General features: G+C 38.4%; 1 protein-coding gene across 1 annotated transcript; it reads left to right on the top strand.

The window, feature by feature from the left end:
• Positions 1-624: 624 nt before the first annotated feature.
• On the top strand, positions 625-19,576 carry adgrg4b (adhesion G protein-coupled receptor G4b; the record flags this gene model as incomplete). The annotated part of the gene is made up of 30 exons (XM_080040909.1): positions 625-703; positions 1,773-1,900; positions 2,006-2,243; positions 2,630-2,905; positions 4,002-4,102; positions 4,261-4,368; positions 5,188-5,213; positions 5,617-5,771; positions 5,860-5,931; positions 6,064-6,137; positions 6,228-6,295; positions 6,407-6,449; positions 6,672-6,694; positions 6,838-6,983; positions 7,114-7,243; positions 8,507-8,607; positions 8,925-9,129; positions 9,206-9,371; positions 9,623-9,763; positions 9,871-9,996; positions 10,133-10,178; positions 10,268-10,371; positions 13,513-13,634; positions 13,728-13,996; positions 14,147-14,261; positions 14,683-14,761; positions 15,129-15,330; positions 16,066-16,167; positions 16,293-16,457; positions 19,168-19,576. The coding sequence occupies 30 exons, from the start codon at positions 625-627 to the stop codon at positions 19,302-19,304; spliced, it is 3,747 nt and encodes a 1,248-aa protein (XP_079897035.1). The 3' UTR covers positions 19,305-19,576.
• Between the last annotated feature and the right edge of the window lie 637 nt (positions 19,577-20,213).

Raw genomic sequence — 20,213 nt, 5'->3', positions numbered from 1 at the left:
CTTAGCACCTCCTATTTGTATGTGAGCTTTAGACAGTGATCTACAGTATTTGTAGGCAGTGTTTTCAGACCTTTTCTTTTTTCTCTTCACATTATTACTCTAGTGGACCAATCACAGCAGCAATACAGTGATCGCTGCTCCACACACGGTCATGCCATCTTTATTTGCAGAGACAGGTTTGTGATCCATCTCACAGGTTGTTGTACTAAACCAAGGAGGCACTTTGAAGTCCACCAGGATCTACCTTAAGAGATCTACATTGCTTTTATGATTATTTTATTTCATAAAGGTAAGTACTTCTTCATGCATTTGAGAATACATAATGATTAATAATATCCTTTTTTTAAATAAATAAGAATTATGATTGTAGAACTTAAATTTTATTCAATTAATGCAGTTAAGTTATTATAACTGAAGAATATTGAAGCCGAGAATTACCTTGTTTGCATATGTTTAACGCTGTTCCCTCGTGATAACGGCTTAATAAACTCCAGATCTCAAGTAGGAGGAAACCTTTGTTTTCTTGTGATGTGGAGAAAGACATCATGCGATAAAGGGATTAAAAAACAATTGCAAGCACTGCCGTTCTTGACTTAAAATGAACTATTTATTTCCAGACTTGAGATGATTTTTCTTCAAAAAGGCCTGAATGTGTTTCTGACTCTGTCTTTGATGGGCAGCTGTGCCTCCACTGCGGAGCAAGGTAGGCAAATGTTTTGAATGGATATGGTTTGATATAATCTTAAGTCAAAACACAATACATTTGATAATAGGTTATTAAAGAAAATATAAAATGTGGCAAAGATCACCATGCTTTCAGAGATAGAAACATAATTCTCATTCTGCATGGCTCAATCCACAGTTCAGTGAGAAAAGTCCCTGTGTTGAATATATATCAATCAATAAGTTCTAAGAACAAACACAGTTTACAGTAGTGAAACATTATATGGCGCAACACTAACATGTATGGTCTCTCAAGTTAAGTTATACATAAAAGGTTGGAAGGTTGGAAGCTTGAAGCGGATATGAGGAAGTTAAGGATAGTGGTAATGTGTATATCAATTTTACTGGCACTCATCTGTTGTCATTTATTAGTTATTATTTATTAGTTTATTTGTTGATTGATAAATCATTGTTTAAGAATGAGATAAGCATTAAATTGAACACCATTAATACAAATTAATTGTTTTCTTTTTCACAATTGCATAATGTTTTATTGTTATGTTTATTTATTAAATATTGTTCTTGTATATTCTTTTTTAATATGTAGTTGTTGCAGGAAAAATGACAAGTCTGTTTTTTGATAAGCTAAATAAGAATGTCATTAACTATTAAAAGTAACCCAACAAATGCATTGTTTATTTAACAGTTGTTAAGTTTAATACCACTTATTTAGGTAGTATTAATTGAGAGTGTCAATGTTATTGATTTTAAGTCTCAGGGTTTTTCGATCAATTCAAGTTGTCCTTGTAAATATTAAAAATAACATGTCTTGAATATGGAAGCATACATTGCAAGCACGCGCCTTGCAGCTTCTGCACTTATACATTTAAATATTGCCTTGTCAATTTATTAATTTTTCTATTTCAACACTGATTGACTAAAGAATGGATGGAGTTTAAAAAAGGTATGGTCAAAATTGACCATTTAAAATGTTTTACATTTGAAAATAAAGACATTTAAAAAAATATATTAACAGTCTTTAGCCCTCACTTTCTTCTAATCCTAAACAATATACAGTTTGTTTATGATTTACGGTCTGCACCTGTCAGCTCCTCAGCAAAGTTTATGGGGGAAGGTGGCTAACTTGAATCTCGGGTGCAGCCACTGGAGATTAAAGCCTCAAGTCTCCATCCCTGCCCTGCAGGAGCTCACCATCTGCTTCAACCTGATGTTTGAGGTACTTATTGGCAACGCAAGAGTTACTTTGCTATTACGTTTGAGAACACATTTAATGGGACTTCATTGATCAAGTCCTTATGAATAACGTATCAACTATATCTAGGTCTGGGCTTCCTCACCATGGATGGCCTTCATGTACCGTCACCCTGAGGTCCAGTACGCTGAGCTGGGCTTAGGGGGAAAGTGGGGCCGTTTAGTGGTTTACTTGTTTGGGACGGAGTGGACCACCCCTCATATAGACCTTCATCTGGCCCATTGGCATTTGCTGTGCCTAACATGGACACATTCTAAAGACAGACCGGCTCTGTACGTCAATGGAGAGCTTCAGGACATCATGGCAGGTGGGTCTAAATAAATGACAATAAGGATAGCATTGGGACTGATAGTATTAAGCATGCAGGCTAGTTTCAGTTTCTCGAATAATTAGGACACCTGAGGACATTTTAACTTGTACCATTACATTGGTAGATACTTGGAAATGATGAATGGAGAGTATTTTGTCTTATTGTCCTCTGTTGGCTTTGAGGCACTTGACAACTAAACGTTTCTGATGTTTCTTGTTCAGGCTGTGTTCAAGGTGGAGTCAGCGATTCTGGAGAATGCTTGTTGTTAAATTACTTTTTGTCAAAATCCTTGATTATCTCCTCACAATCCGCTACCTGTACTCCACCTTTAACTGTTTTTGACCTTTTGTGCTACCAGTTCTGCCTCTTTGTTCCTGATGTAGAGACGGCTCCCTCCACTACCCCCTCGTTCTTCGAACTGGCCCCCAATGGAACGCTCACTCTGGGCGCATCACATGTCCTGGCCAACGGGAATATTGAGATTATTCCATTGACCGCACTTTTTGGCAAATTATCTCTGTTTCGCCTATGGGGGCGAGAACGCGGTGCACAGGAAGTGACATCCCTGTATTGTACAGAGGGGGACCTGGTGAAGTGGGAGAGGGACAACTGGGACACTCAGTTCTGTCCTCCGCTCCCTGATCCCAGCCTGAAGTGTCGTGAGTCAACTGAAAACGTATTTACATGAACTGGAAGATGTTTTCTCCAATTATTTCTAAACTAATCTAAAAATATTTGTTTTATATTTTAAACCCTAGATTTACCTCAGCACCTGCAAGTATCCAAAAGTTCAATATTTTCTCTCTTTACTGCCTCCTGCAGAGTTAATACCCCCAGCCAGTGATTCACTTACGTAAATGTCAGTTTCATCATCCGTTTTATAGCTTTTTTCCTACCTCACCAGTAGCCTCCATGGCTGCTCTTGGTTTACTATCCTCAGATTAAATATTGACCCCTGTCCTGTGTCAGTTAAGTAAATATAGAAGCCATTCTGTGATCAATAACATTAAGATCTGAACCATTAAACTCAGAACTGTCAAAGGTTTTCTCTCGGCACAGCTGGAACCTTCAGTACATTTGTAGCTGCTATTTACCCTTAGCCCTTCAGCAAACCTACACTTGAATTTAAAAATCATGTTTATACCTCCAGTTATGAACACTTTAATATGAATGACTTATTTCATCAACACATATTCTAATTTACTAATTCTGATTTCTTGAAAATAAAAAATGTCTTAATTACAAATGTCTATATTTACATTGTGTCAGTGCATCATTATTATTACACTAAACCAAACCACATGCTAATAAGAACATGCATTTTACTTAATTTTACATAAAAACACATCTTACACATTTTTATAGAGCTTAGCTTTTGTAAATGCCCTTTGCGATAATATTAAAGTGTCTGGAGTTGATACAAACCAAACAATAAGTGTTTCTGCAGCACAACTGTTTAGTATTTCAGCCATTTCAATCTACTCTTTCCAAATTAGGTCCCAGTTTCGCTTTTCAGTTGTAGGAGAAGATAAAAAGTTACTACTGTTGTCATATTTCACATTTGTCATCTGTATCATTATAACAAAGATTAAAAAACAGATGAAATGGGAAATTAAGATTTAGAATAGATTCGAATAGAAATAAGTAACTGTACATGAAAGCTATTACTATTAGTATATGGTTAAATTGCTATTTTGTTTAAATGTATAATTATAAGCATAACACTGTTTTATATTATCTTTGGCTGAATGGCAGAATGGTCCATTTACGAAGTGACACTGATGTTTGTCATTTTGCGTTACGATGGGAACAACAACACTGAGCTCTACACCGCCAGAGACATTGCACAAAACTGGGTAAAACAAACAAACATACATTAAACGATATAGTTAATTTAAAAGGAGAAACCGACCTGAATATTTTATGCAGGCCTATACTACACTGCATTACAATGTATTCATGCCGTCACTCTGCTATAACTGTACTGTGCTTTAACTGTTTGTTGTTCCTGTAGCTCAGTGAGGTGCTGCTGCCGACCGGCATCCATTTACACACTGTGTCTGTGTTTGAAGTAACCAGGTATGAGAAGATCCGTGTTTACAACACAGAGAGACATGACTCTGTATTAGGGATGTGAACGTTTACAAATATGTCTATGTACACATTAAACCGTTTTAATATAGGGGGGAGGGGTCGACGTATTTTTTTTTTTTTTTTTTTGCCGATGCTGTTGGAGTGACAGTGTGCAGTGAGAAAGACAGGCAGACAGAGAGAGGCAGAGAGGCCTTTATTTCATAATTTTGCGTTTTGACTTCGAAGTGATCATAACTAGCCTAGTGATCATCCGTCTTAGACTGACTCCCGCTGTCGGGCCGTTGTCACTCACAAGCCAACCAGCTGATCGGAAAAGCTGTTTGAAGAGATGAAAACGAATGGGAAACTTTAGCTGGAGCAGTTAAATAGTAAATGAATAAATATTGTAACCAAACACAAAAAAAAACGGTTTTTGTTTATTGATTTTTCCTAAATGGTTATGATTTACTAACCGGTTACACGTGCACACCCCTACTCTGTATTTTGTCATAAAATACTTATGAATGTAATTTTGTGTCAGATAAGGGAGGGGGCAATGGGCCATAAGCATACTGAGTTCATCTGATTTCTTACGCAGATCCAGTACTGAAGACAGACCTTTAAACTCTTCTCATGAAGACCAGCTGGTAAGCAACCCCATGAGGGCCTGACCGGTCATAAGATGTAGCAGTATTGTCAATGTCTCTGGGGACATGCAGTGGTTTTTCCACCTATATTGGCCAACATATTGTCATCAGATTAAAAAATCAAACTCAAACATTGATATTGGTAGTGCCCCCAAAATCCCTTTGTGTGAGAAATTTCTCTTTAGTGTAACTTTGAAATATTTGTGTCTTTGGTTCTTCAGGTGCGGTGGTCTCCTGCTAACAAAAGGTAACATGGGTCGGGTTTACTGTTTCACTTAATGATTTTGTAATATTTTTTTCTAAATATTATATAATTGGGTAGTGGGAGTGCATCAAATGGTAAATTATAGGATGCAGGATCAATTTACAGCTCAAATGATATAAACCTACTAGTATATCTGCAAATATAATTATAATAATGTGTTGTGGCGGAAGGGGAAACATATTTAAGTCTTAAGCAGGAAATAAGAGTTAAGCACTTCATAATTTTCTTCATTCTTTTGAGAGATTTCTCTTCAGTCGAACTGCTCACAAGTTTTGTCCGCTCTATGGCTTTTACAAACAGACTAAAATCTAAGGGGTAAAAAGCCCATATATGTGCTAACCAATGAGATAAGAGGAGTAAAACAACCTGGATGTCTCCCCTGAAGGTTCAACTGCCTGGTTCAGGTAAGCGTTATCCCCAGCAAGGATGTGAAAGCTGTGCAAAACGACATCACCATGAACCTTAAGACCCCATACCACGAGCCAGATGGTCTGCTGCAGCTGCTGGCTAACCCAGAGAGCATACACAGCTCACCCATTGGTAGGAAATACTTATCACCAAGCAATGTCTGAGTTAGCATGAGCTTTGCATAGATTCTGGTTCATAATAAACTTACTTCTGCTTCTAGAACGTTTCAGCTCTACCACTACACCTGCCGCCACAGCATCCAGCTTCACCACAAGCACTGCAAATATCTCTGGTCAGTCTGATCATTTACAGTCCTAGAAATGCTCTATCACAGTTGGGCGTGGACTTTTAGGGATTTTAATCAAGCTGCCCTGAACTTGTGGAAAGTTACCAATTACTTATTTTGTCTGGATTTCCTCCGCAGAACTATATTTTGAGGTGAAGGTGAATGTTACCATAACAGGAGACTGTGATCCAGAACACACTCTTTCCACCTGGGTATTTCAGACATAAAAGCTCTTTTAGTTCTGGCAATTTAACACAGATTTGACTCCAATGTCTTAAAATGTTGTCTCTGACTTTCCACAGCTCAACGCCACACTGCCAGATGACACGATGATGGTGATTGAACTCCAGCTGCTCCCCAAAGTCCAAAGGTACAGTACGTGCTGTGGATGCCACACCATTAACTCACCATCTAACTCAAGAAATATCACAGTCTGATTTAAACTTGAACGCTATTATTTCGTGACTCATCTCTCTTCCAGACATCGTTTAATCCTTCCTTCAAATCTCTCTACCGCGGACGGAGTAAGTCAACAACTGTATTAAAGCCTGATTTTGAGAATATTAAAAGCACTGTTAAAGCTGTAAGGTGTTTGACTGATTTTGGTTTCTTCAACCTGAAGCCAATATTCAACATTCCTAAAAAGAATATTTAAACATTTGGGCAAATATGCATATTCGCAGTCTTGCTTAAAACGCGGTTGAAAGGTGCAATGCACCTGATAAACTTCTGTATTTCTTTTCTAGGTTTCCGTGTACAGAGTTTCAAGGTACAGATCACGTCGCTCAACACAAATTCACTTAAATCAAGAACCAAAGAAAAATTTATATATGAATTCAAAGACTAATTCATCAAATATATCAATTTCGGAAACATTTTTAATGACACAATTAACTCTTTGACTGTATGCAGAGTGAGCTGCATTTTCCAGGTTCGGGTCAGGATGTCGGTGTCAGACACACAGGAAATAAAAGAGCAGATAAGAAACCTACTGCTGAAGCCTTACAATGGATCCATATCCATAGCAACTGAGGAGGACGTCCACATAAGCCGTATATGTGAGTAAAATTCCGGTTTAGTTAAAGATAATTCAGTATATAACATATCAAAACTGTAATTATATCACTTTTAATAATTGATGTTCAATTATTATTATTTTTAAAATGTGTTATCATCACCTTGTATTAGTAATAATTCAGTGCAAAGCAGAAACCTGCCTGACAAGAAAAGGCCTGTTTGATTGGCCCACCATCTCAGGAGGAACAAATGCAACTCTGCCTTGCCCAAGAAACCCTGACCACCACGCCACCCGCCACTGGTGAGTGCTCGTCATCAAATTTTCTTTTTTACCCTTATTTATACAGGTAATCCCATTGAGACCGGAGACTCTTTTTCAAGGGAGACCTGTTAACATTCCCACTCACGCACACTCATACACCAATAGCAGGCTAACTATCGGGATTTGTGGTTCATTGTCTTGGGAAACTTCCGACATGTGGCGGGGAGGCAGGGGATCGAACCACCGACCCCGCTATTGACCTGTTTCGCCACAGCCGCCCCAAAAAAATCCAACAATATACCTGACTGGGATGTTTTTGAATGAATGTGGAAGAAAACCAAATAAGACAAACGTATCAAAGCTTAGCAGGTTAAAATAACTCACTGCTGCTTTTCTCTTCTTGTTATCATGACAAATAAGCAATTTTCTGAGCAAATGATTGAGCGATTAAAATTATTTAATAAAAAGTTGCTAAAAAACAATATCTGTGTGCTGCAGGCCTAATAATAGTTTTATTTTTTTATTTCCTAATATAGAAGACATAGGGTTGCCTGCTGAATCGACAGCAAATTATATGTCATTTATGGCAATGAAATACTGTATTATGTAGAGGGAATTTATTTCATCATTGATCTTTTGACCAAATGTGTTTTTCAAGATTACCCTTCTCTTCTTTGTTGACTGCCTTAATGCTTCCAATAACAAAGCAGCAAAAAATTGCCAAAATATACATCAAATATTTGTCACTTTTTTCATATTTACAGCTGAAGTCCAGGTATGTAATTATATGTATTTATACTTTATCGCCTAAGAACTCTAAGTTAACTGTATCCTGTCTTGACAGATGCTTACCACCGTCTTATCAGTGAACCAGTGACCTGCAGATAATTCATCACACAGTCATGTATCTAGCTGGTTGTCAACATACAGACCTATATTGGTATTGATTACATCCGTTGGTATATATTTACATGGCTGTGTCACTGTGTGCAGGGCTCTCGCTGAGTGTACCTGACCTGTTGATGGTTGTCTATGAGCTGCAGGAGGCTGTTCTGTAAATTCATGTATCAGATCAACGGTGTTAGTAATGAGTGGATGTCAATAGATAGCCGATTACCAGGATCAACAGCCTCTCAGCTGTCTAACATCTATGTTATGGTACATTGTATGGCAAAATAAAAGGCATGGATAGCAAATGCTCACCACACAAACAGTATTACAGGTGAAAAAAACTGTAACTTTAAAAAAGGGAATCGACAATGAATAAAACATTTCATCTCTCACCACCTGTTTGTCTGACAGTAAAATGGGCCTCAATACCCACTGGAATGTCCCAGACCTGGAATACTGTTTTCTAGTGGTGGAAACCATCCCTGATCTGGACCATATCAAAGTCACTGCTGGTCTGTTTCACTTCTTAAATGTATCTTATTTTTTAGTTCTAAACATATAACTACATTGTTCAATCTGAAATATATGATTCTATATAATATGTTAAACATTCAAGAATTCATAATATATACATTTAAAATACCTAAAAACTTATGTATGCAGAGCCAGTAGTGGACGAATAGTGTTTCCTGAATTAAGGAGCACTTATTACATATGGGTTAACTTCTTTGATTTCCCTCTTTATTATTTGCTAAAATTGATTTATCTCTGTGTGATTTTGTCTTCTAAATGTTAACATTACTTTACAAGTTGTATCATTTATTTCTAGAGAATGCATTGGACGTAGTGGCGATGATTCAGGGTTTACTGAGGAACCACTCCACACTTAGCTACCATGAGCTGGTCACGGTCCTCAACAAGCTGAAGGATATTGTAAACCTCAGCGTGATCAAACCACATGTGGGCCAAGCTCTGATCAACATCATCTCAGACATACTGGAATCCAACAGCAACCTGTTACCTTTTACTAACACGTAAGGCTAGAAAACTGAATAAAAAATTCCAAACAGGGGGAATCTGGATGATTTATGTTTTCCTATCTTTCTACAGCATCCTAAACATCACAGAGGCAGTGGGAGACAGGATGGTGGGCTACGTGTGCAACTCCACCCTGGTTGCTCCGTCCATTGCCATCTCAGTGGTGGACATAGTTCCTGGAGAGTTTGCCAGTTTGACTTTCGGAGCATCATCTGACAGCATAGGTTCAACACCTGAGGTTAGTAAATCAATCAATTAACATTTATTTATATAGCCCTTTACAGCACCCAGCAGGTATCCAAAGTAAGTAAATATAACCATCAACAAATGTCCTCAATCTGTTTATTTTTAAATCGAATTAAATGTAAGTTCATCTGTACTTTTTTTAACCTTTTAACATTCAAGTTCTTGTCTTCACTGAATATGAAAATCACTCCGATGTTGTTGTTAATACAAGCCAGAGTCTAAGCTGGCTTCTTTATGTTGTAGATTTACATCAACAAGTTGCCCTTGAACAGTACAGTGGCTTTCCTCTCGCTGCCGTCTGCCCTGCAGCACAGCTTTCCACAGAACAGCCAGTTTCCTCCAAGAGTTACGTTTCAGTTCTTTGGCATCCCGATGCTTTTCAGGGTACTGCTTTGTATAAATTCCTATTTTTAAAGAATCAGGAGAAAACATGCATTTCTGTCAGAAAAATGTAATTTCTCACACTTGAAACATTTTGTTATAATTTCCAGGGCAGCGAAAAGGGGCGGACCCTCAACACATTTGTTGTTTCAGCCAGTGTGACCAATGCCAGCGCTCCAATCAAAGACCTGGAGGAGGATGTTAAAATAACGCTCCACCATCTTACACCCAATAAAGTAAGAACAACTGTCCTTTATACATATGGCAAACCCCTGCAGGACATACATATGTTACAGATACTGCTGCCAATGTTATAAATTACTGATAAGGTGTATTATTAACAGAAGCATTTCATTTTCACCTCTGTTCAAGCTTTACAAAGATGTACAGTGTGTGTACTGGAACTTCAATAAAAACAGTAGGTCATGGTTTGAATTATAACTCCTCTTCCAATGTTTTATAAATGCTATATGAACAGATTGACGTTAAGTGTCTGTCATCATCTAGATGGAAACGGAGGCTGGGATGATTACGGCTGCAGAAAATCCAACAGCAACTCAGACTTAACAATGTGCCTGTGCGATCATCTTACACACTTTGGAGTTCTGCTGGTATGCATTGTATACATAACTGTTAAAAAGTTTGGAATTGCCAGCCACAAAAGTTTTATCCGGGACCGTCAGCTAGCTGAGAGGACTACTCAGTTTGTTGATAGTTATTATTTTTTACTTACTTTGGATACCTGCTGGTTGCTCTAAAGGGCTATACAAATAGATGTTGATTCATTGATTTACTAACCTCAGGCAGTGAACCTATGCTATTATGCAGACCTCTACTGGCAAGAAAAGAGAAAAAGACAGACAGAGAGAAAGAGTAAAGATGCTTTTTTTATAGTTTGGGGTTTTAACTTTAATAGTCATCTTCAGTGACTTTTTTAAGCTGACTTAACACCACAGCGCTCAAAATGGTAGCCGTCTGGAAAGGGAAGAACACATGCAATCTCTCTCAGCTTAAAATCATGACTTAAAATTTATAATTTACTTAGTTTATAAAATGAACAATTGTACAATATAATTTCCATGAGGCTGTTCAGTCAGTTTAAATTAATGCTCATTGACCACAATTTCAGATACTTAAAGCTAATCAATTAATTTTATAGCTAAAAAAAAATGGCAAAATGTGTAGTTTCAGTAAGTATACTTTATTTATATGTTTAAAAGTTAAATACAATACATTAAAAAAAAAATATATATACTTCTTTACAGTTAAAGTGCCAAAATGTGAACTATCCCTTTTAAACAACAATGTTGTTTGTTTGTGTGTGTGTGTGATTTTAAAACAGTTCACAGGATACAGATTAAGACCTTACAAGTCACATCAATCTAAATGTGGCCACATTAAAGTGTATGGAGTTTGTTTTTATGAACACAGTTCACAGCCAGTCAGAACATTTTAAGACCTTCTCAGTCCTCATGCACTCCTTCGAGTCAAAGGCCTCTTCCATCCATAGCCACCTTGCAGCAAGAGAAAAAAATACATACACAATTCCTGCATTACGAATCCATTCATATACAGACATGAAAAATGCTGGTAAGAAATGAATAGTGCTAGTGTTTTCAATCATATCTTATAGTAAAAAGTGGATGGCTTCCCCACAAAGCCAGCTGCAGCTCCTTCCTCATATCTGAACCAGGTGAATTTTTTAAGCCATTGTGGGTCAAAAGCTCTTAATTAGATCTGAGAAGATGAATACAATGGTGATGTTAAAATCATGTAAAATTTGGCTTTCCTTTGATACAGATCTTATAACACTGCAGCTGAATCTATTCCTCGCCATGACTCCTCTTCATTCCATGAGCTCTGCTCCTCTCTGCCAATGACCCCGTCTGTTACTTGGGGCTGAGCAGCAAAACTTTCAGATGGGATACATGAACAGAATCTCGTCTGTAACATGCGTTATTACTTTTGTCGGGCGTTGCGTCGGGCTGAACAAGGCCCGTTACTGTGATATAAGCGTATATCACGGCATACGGTACATGTTAAGAGCAATAGGCTTGATTAACTGCCTTGAATATTCAACTGTCCTCTTCGCAAACTCGTATTTAGTAATAACTGATCTTACGTGCAAAACTGTAAACAACTACACTGATAGGAAGCAGCGTTTATTTAGGCAACCCATTTAAGACATGCAAAAAAAACATATTCACCTGCTCAGGTATCAGGGCATTGCGACGTCTTCTTAGAGGAGGAAATGTCTTAGACAAAATCATGGAAAGAGAAGTTTAGCATCTCTGCCTCTGCTTCATTTCTGGGATGTGGACATAATGTCAGGCACCGCAACATCGCCACGATGGACAACTACAGTCATTGCATGTTCATAAGAAAATGTGGTGAAGTAGTGGAATGATTATAGAATGTTATTTCTGGCGGCCGCCTCAAATTAATATGCAAGAAAAACCCTGACAAATGACATTAGCCTACATCTGCATGTTTCATTACAGCATATCATACAACAATGCCTACTACATCTCTTTCCTCTATCATACATTCAGAATGACACATTGATTTAATGTGACGGTGTCACAAGTTACACACCTCACCGAGCCAGTAAGTAGGCTCTGACATGCGAGTAAAAATTAAACATTCAAAAAACTTGCAGGCGCTCGTAGACAGCGGGTTAGTAGCGTAATGGTAACTGTAAAAAGCAAAACTATAAAATAAAGCTCTCTCTTGTCTGTCTCTCTCTGTGTTCACCTCACTGCACAGCTGGAGATCAGAGCGGCGGCCTGCCGGCAGTGGGAATGGGGACAATTGTCTATTTAAAGTAGCGTCGATCTGCGTTCTAAAAACTTGCGCCAACTCGCTTATTTTGGTGGGAAAAGGGTATTAGAAATGGCTCATTGAATTTCACCTGAACATACTGCAGTATAAACTGCTAGATCACCTATTCAATCTCAAACCCGAGTAGACCGCAGAAGACCCAAAGAAAGTCAAATTTCAAACACTGTTATGGATAAAAAGTTATCTACGGTCATTAGAAACAACTTCAAAATCGTAAGGAATTTGGGGTTAAAATGATAACATCATGAAAAACTGTACGTTGTTACTACGTGGAGGTTTTAATTATCTAATTACCCTTATTTTGGGGTCAAAACTATTTCAAATTTGAATGAAACATTAGTGGTTTTACTAGGTAAAGGAAAGCTTTTGGAAAACACTTTGACAGAGTGACTGCAGCACCTTCAAAGGTTTTGGTGATGGTAATCACAGTAGCAATTGCAGTGATAATTGAAGTAGTAAGAGCAAAGTGGTTCTAATCAAGAGGAAGTACTGTATAGTTCAACTGTGATTCTTCCAGCAGAGGGAGCTCAAAGCTTAACATGTAAAAGCTACTGTCAAGCTTGACAAAAAAAAACAATACCTGACACATTACTTTTAAATCCAGAAGAAACTTGAGTAAATTGCTTTCAATAATTAAATACAAAGGTTCATTCTATCCATTGATTGAACATGCAAAAAAAATAATAATCAGGAGTTATAACTCTCGTTACCGAAATTGACACTGTGCTGTGTTGCCCAACTTTGCTCTAATTGACACACACGTGTGTGCTCAGGGGAGTATTCCACTTTAAGTATAATGATGCAGGTTTAAATGCTAGTTTGTAATTGGTAGTTGGGATAGGAGCAGTTATTTGTGGCACATTGGGAAATACATTAATAACATATGAACCTGTGACTTTGCTTGTGTCTAGGATGTCTCCAGGACTCCAGTGGACTCAGCTCATGATCAGATCCTGACCATTATTACCTACGTTGGTTGTGGAGTGTCATCCTTGTTCTTAGGAGTCACGGTTCTCACTTACACAGCTTTCGAGTGAGATTCCAACCAGTTTTTCTTTTGTATAAATGTTTTTGTACTGGTCATACAATGACTGTGCTTAAACGCAGATCTTACCTTTTGCCTCAGGAAGCTTCGTCGGGACTACCCCTCAAAGATCCTCATCAACCTCTCTCTGGCTCTCCTGGGCTTGAACCTTGCGTTTCTGGTCAACTCGTGGCTGTCTTCCTGGGGAATATACGGCCTGTGTGTCGCTGCAGCATCCACACTACACTACTTCCTGCTGGCCTCATTCACCTGGATGGGATTGGAGGCTGTTAACATGTATTTTGCGCTCGTCAAAGTCTTCAATGTCTACGTGCCCTCTTATATCCTGAAGTTCTGTGCTCTGGGATGGGGTGAGTTGGTGTTTCGACTGACTTACTTTCAAATTCATACACTTCTTAATAAAATATATATAATAAGTCAGTTTTGTTGACCGAAATTTAAATATTCCAACTTATTTTACATCATAATTTTTTTGAGGCTCAGTTTCATTTTCCCTGCAGGGATTCCTCTGGTGATCTGCGTGCTAGTGCTCCTGGTGAACAGAGAGGCCTACGGCAGTCACCTCTACACGGATGCTCAGCTTAGATTAGAGCCATTGGACAACTCTGATGACTTGTGAGTTTTTGCTTCATCTCTTTTTGTCTAAATGGATAACTTGATTTTTTTGATTCCATGAATAAAAGTCAAAATTTGCAAAACATTACTGTTAAATGTTTTCAGCTAAGAGATCATGCTAGTTTTAGTAGTGCCAAACTTAAAGTAATGTGACATGATGTCAAATCATGGATTCACTCCTCTGTTGCTTTTCGCAAATGTATTTGGGAAAAGTAATTCCTACAATTTCATTAATTTAAGGACGACAGAGTGTGAGTACTACTATGTTAGATTAAATATTGCCCAGCACAAGAAAATGTTTACAATGATCATCTGTTTACATTCCAATGATCACTGTGTCTCTTCTCTTTCTCACTCTCTCTACCCCTGGTCTCCTGCCCTCATTTTAATTCCCTTCTACACTCCATCACTGTTCCCTCAGCTGTTGGCTCCAGGATGATGTGACATTTTACGTGTCTGTGGTCGCCTATGCCATACTGGTCCTTCTCTTTAACATCGGGGTAAATAATCTCAATATTTAAAGGTGGAGTCAGCAATTCTGGAGAAAGCTTGTTAATTAAACAACACTACCTGTCCATACTGTGTTTGGGCTGAAAAACACATCTGTTGTTAATACACAATCTAGGTTCTGTAAACTGGTATGTATACAAAGGGGGCCCACCGTAGCTGTCAACATGCCTGTTTACAGAGCTTAGGCTGTGTATTACCACTGGATAAAAAAAATAATATTTTAAATCCTCTGGCATATAACAATATATTGTTCATCAAATCTCCTTTCCGAGGGCAACTGCATACTTCCCTTTAATTCCATTTCTGTTTTTCCTAATAATTGAAGGACTTTAAGCCTTCTTTTGAAACGTCTTGCAGGTTTTTGTGGTGGTTCTGATCCAGATTCGCCACATGCGAGTCAACAGCCCGGCTGGGATCCGCAGCGGACTGATGCACGACCTGAAAGGAGTTGCCAGTCTCACCTTGCTCCTCGGACTAACATGGACTCTTGGCTTCTTCACATGGGGACCAGCCAGAATAGTTCTGCTCTACCTTTTCTCTGGACTCAACACCCTGCAAGGTTGTTTCTTTTTGTTGTTGTACAGAGATTATTTCGAAAAGCCATTACGGATAATATACGTCTAGTAAACGTAAACTTAAAGCAAATGTTATTTATGTAAGTCATCAAAAAAACAACTTTGCTTCGATCATCGCACTGCATTTGTATTGATAACTTTATATCCGTTTCGGATCACCTAATAGGCATTCTACTTAATTTCTTATGTTTTTGTTTCTTATGGTACTTTCCCATAAATGGAGCGCAAAAGAGGTGCTGTCGCCTTATATTCAGTTACGCTGTTCATGCTAATGATAAAATATCTTGAGCGCACACCTCCCCATGAACAGGTGGCATTTATCATGTCGAAGCGGTTCAAATTTAACAACGAGTTTGGTGAATCAAACAATTAATTTTTTCGATCTTGAATGAGGCCAATTGTCTTTGTTGCTGTGTTCATAGTGAACGTTTGCTAACTGCGCATGCAGTTTTCCTCAAGAGGATCCTGCTTTTGTGGTCCAAGCTCAAAAGAAAGAAAAATCAAACCAAATGATGCAACTGTTTCACCATTTCCTTTACTGGCCTTTTTATAATACTTTCTTTTCTATCAGAAGGTGACGCAACAAAAGCTCTTTTTTTCTTCCGTTGTATATTTGTGGGAGAGCCTTACTCAAGTAAACATTAAAAGACGCCATCAAAGAACTAATCATGTCCTACAAGTTTCATAATAACCTTTTGTCTATTATTTTTATATTACAGGACTTTTCATCTTCCTCTTCCACTGTCTGATGAAGGAAAACGTTAGGAAACAGTGGAGGATTCACCTCTGCTTTGGGCGTTTTCGACTTGATGAGTACTCTGGTAGGCTATGTCAACCGTCAACAGAGGCTTTCGTGTCTCAAATATCAGTGTCTTGTTTTTTTGGTCACTTTGTTAATCAATTATGGTAAAGGCAGCTAATGTGCATTACCGGTGTATTTACCCAGAGTGGAGCAACTCAGCCTCAGTTGGAGTCACAGCCAAACCCAGGTCCAACACTCAGAGGCCGTCTGTACCATCAGTCCACTCGGTCAAGTCCAGCTCCACAGACAGCACATCAGCTTCCTCCGACTCCAGCCAGAGAGACACGTCCTGCAAGAGACCCAACCTGGGTGAGAAAAAAACAAACATACACCAAACTGTATTCATAACTATCGGTCTATCTGTCAACATTGCTAACATTTTGCCATCACCTAATAGGCCAAAATGATGATGATAAAACAAACAAGAATAATTTAAAACTGAAAGATAAAAATGTATTCGGTACAAATATACAGTGCCTTGCAAAAGTATTCATACCCCTTGAAATTTTCGACATTTAGTCACGTTATAACCACATACGTACATTGGGATTTTATGTGATAGACCAACACAAAGTGGCGCATAATTGTGAAGTGGAATGAAAATTAAACATGGTTTTACATTTTTTTTATGAATAAAAAACTGAAAAGTGTGGCGTGCAAAAGTATTCAGCCCCCTGAGTCAATGCTTTGTAGAACCATCTATCGCTGCAATTACAGCTGCAAATCTATTTGGGGTATGTCTTCACCAGCTTTGCCCATCTACAGACTGACATTTTTGCCCATTCTTCTTTCAAAAATAGCTTGAGCTTCAGATTTAGCATCAGATTGGATGGAGAGCGTCTGTGAACAGCAATTTTCAAGTCTTTCCAGAGATTCTCAATTGTATTGAGTTCTGGACTTTGACTGGACCATTCGAACACATGACTATGCTTTGATTTAAACCATTCCATAGTAGATCTGGCTGTATTTTTAGGCTAGTTGTCCCTCTGGAAGGGGAACCTCCACCCCAGTCTCAAGTCTTTTGCAGACTAACAGGTTTTCTGCCCTGTATTTGGCTCCATCCAGCTTTCCATCAACTCTAAACAGCTTCCCTCTTCCCTGCTGAAGAAAAGCATCCCAACAGCATGATGCTGCCACCACCATGTTTCACGGTGAGGATGGTGTGTATAGTAGGGTGATGTGCAGTGTTAGTTTACGCCACACATTGCATTTTGCATTCAGGCCAAAAACTTCAAGTTTGGTCTCATCTGAATATGCTGTGTCCCCCGCATGGCTTGTGGCAAGTGTTGGAGGAAGGTGCTATGGTCAGATGAGACCAAAATTTTAGTTTTTGGCCTTAACGCAAAGTGTAATGCGTGGCAGAAAACTAACACTGCACATCACCCTATACACACCATCCCCACCGTGAAACATGGTGGTGGCAGCATCATGCTGTTAGAGTCCTGTTCTTTAGCAGGTACAGGGAAGCTGGTCAGAGTTGATGGGAAGAAGGATGGAGCCAAATACAGGGCAGAAAAATCTGTTAAGAGTCTGCAAAAGACTTGAGACTGGGGTGGAGGTTCACCTTCCAGAAAGTTAAATACCCTAAAACAGTGGTTTTCAAACTGTGGGGCGCGCCCGAGTTATGGCAGGGGGGGCGCGGATGAATATGTGAAAAAATAAAATAAAATTTAGTTTGTGTTTTTGATATTAACATCATATTAAGCAAATGTAAGTTATCATACAAAAAAAAGGAATACAATTTTTTGGTCTAGATAGTTAATAGCCTAATAATTGAATTAGATCTACCCAACCCAGAGGACCCTGCATAATATTTTATTTTAAATTAATATTTTTATGGAAAATTCATGTGTCTTTCTTCAATAACTTCTAATTCATCCGACCCAGTGTCTCCAAATTATTTGTTCACACAAATTTCCTCAGATCTAGCCTCTTAATTTTCCTCTCAAAGTGCACCAGATTCATGCATTTCACTTTAAAAAAGGTAAAAAAAAAAATCTCCCGGGGAGCATACCCCCGGACCCCCCTAGGAGGCTCGGGACCTCGGATGGCACTATTTTCACCCAGCTGGACATTGGAGGCACTAGGGAAAAAAACACTGGGTGTGTGAAGGACATTTAACAATAATCAAATATTTGGGCAAGTCTGTCTGCCTATCTTTCTCACTCCACTGCACACTCAGTCACTACTATCCAAGCAGGATTAAACCACTGGATTAAGATGTTCAAATGTATTTAAAAAAAAAAAAAAAAAAAAAAAACATAGGGGAGAACGGGGTAATCTGAGCCACCTTTCAAAAATATGTTTAAAATGTGTAAAATAATTAAAAGATCTTTCAAAACCCACAGGGAATAAGAACTTTTTTTTCTCTCTCTCACTTTGAAAACCCCTGCCCTAAACATAGAGCGAGATCTACTATGGAGTGGTTCAAATCAAAGCATAGTCATGTTAGAACGGCCCAGTCAAAGTCCAGACCTCAATACAATTGACAATATCTGGAAAGACTTACATCTTGAAAATTGCTGTTGACAGATGCTCTCCATCCAATCTGATGCTGAATCTGAAGCTTGAGCTATTTTGCAAAGAAGAATGGGCAAAAATATCAGTCTCTAGATGGGCAAAGCTGGCAGAGACATACCCAACAGACTTGCAGCTGTTATTGCAGCGATAGGTGGTTCTACAACGTATTGACTCAGGGGGGCTGAATAATTATGCACGCCACGCTTTTCAGTTTTTTTATTTCTAAAAAAAATGTTCTACCCGGATTCGCAGTGAAGGTCACCGCCTGCATTAATGAGACGTTAAATGATCACAAGGAAGCCTTTGTAATTAACGCAGGTTGAAACACACAGCTAAGAGGACATAATTGTTATTTCTGAAAAGGTTTCCTTCACCAATCTGACAGCTCAATTTCAGTTTAACCCCAAGCTACCAGGCTTGCATTCTCACACCACCTAAGAGAACATTTCTGTTTTTTTACACCTGCAAATTGTTCACAGATGTTTAATTATCTTTGCAGAGCTTTTTGTGCATTCCCTGGCTCTCCCTCGAGCCCAGAAAAGCCCCTCAGGTACAGGAGCTCTGCCGCCCCGGAGGGGAATGAACCCGACACCTGGCTGGAGGAATCACTTGCTCGGAAATGAAGTACAGAGATAAAAACAGCACACAGAAAATACATTTATGGATTTGCATGCATCCAAATCCAAGAAGCTGTCATGAAAAGCTTTAAAAATTAAAGAGCAGCTTTAACACGTAATGTACTCATGTACAAGCCACAGATATTTAATCTATCCAGTTTAGTGCCAAAATCAACTGTGAAGCACTACTGTATTCCAGCTTCATTAGATTACTTTAGCATGCAGTTCTATTATGTTTTTTAGTTTTTTGCTAAATATTGTAAAGAGCCTGTAATTATGAAGACATGAGTAGTTGCATCAGTTCCAAGGAGGAGTTGGTTGCCAAGCAACTGGTGAGTGGAGCCATGGTGACAATGAACCATGGTATCACACAGTTTGTATGAAAAAAATAATTACATTTTAAATTAAAGAGGATGCAAGTCTCCCTTTGTTCCTTCTTTGCCCCGTTTTCTGACGAAAAATTTGAAGTTCAGGTTAATAACACATTAATTCTACACCCCATTACATGATCAAAAGGCCATTTTTAAGCGTGACTATGATTTTGTTTCTGTAAATTCTGACATCTTTGTTGTGTTAATTGTGACAGTCGCCATAGGTTTTGAATATACCACTGGCAATGCCTCGGGTTGATCAGTTTAATCGTAGAGACAGATCATCTATGCTGTATGACTTTATTCCCAAGACGTTTAACAGTATATGAAAACAATCATTGTACTTCATTTCTAATCAATATTTCTAATTCTGATTTAGAATTATAAGATATCTGCTCATAACACCCTCTGTATACCAGTGACTGATTGCATTATTTGGTTGGTTCTACAAAGTTCTCAGTATAAACCTTTGGCTACTAAACAACAGTTTACAATACTCATTCAAGCGGACTACTTCACTGTGGTGCATAACAGCGAGGTCTTGTTTATTTAGACCT

Source organism: Ammodytes marinus, assembly GCF_949987685.1.
Source record: "Ammodytes marinus genome assembly, chromosome: 14".
NCBI lineage: Eukaryota > Metazoa > Chordata > Actinopteri > Uranoscopiformes > Ammodytidae > Ammodytes > Ammodytes marinus.
The sequence above is the reverse complement of the archived record's forward strand: the minus strand, read 5'-3'. Positions and strand labels throughout refer to the sequence as shown.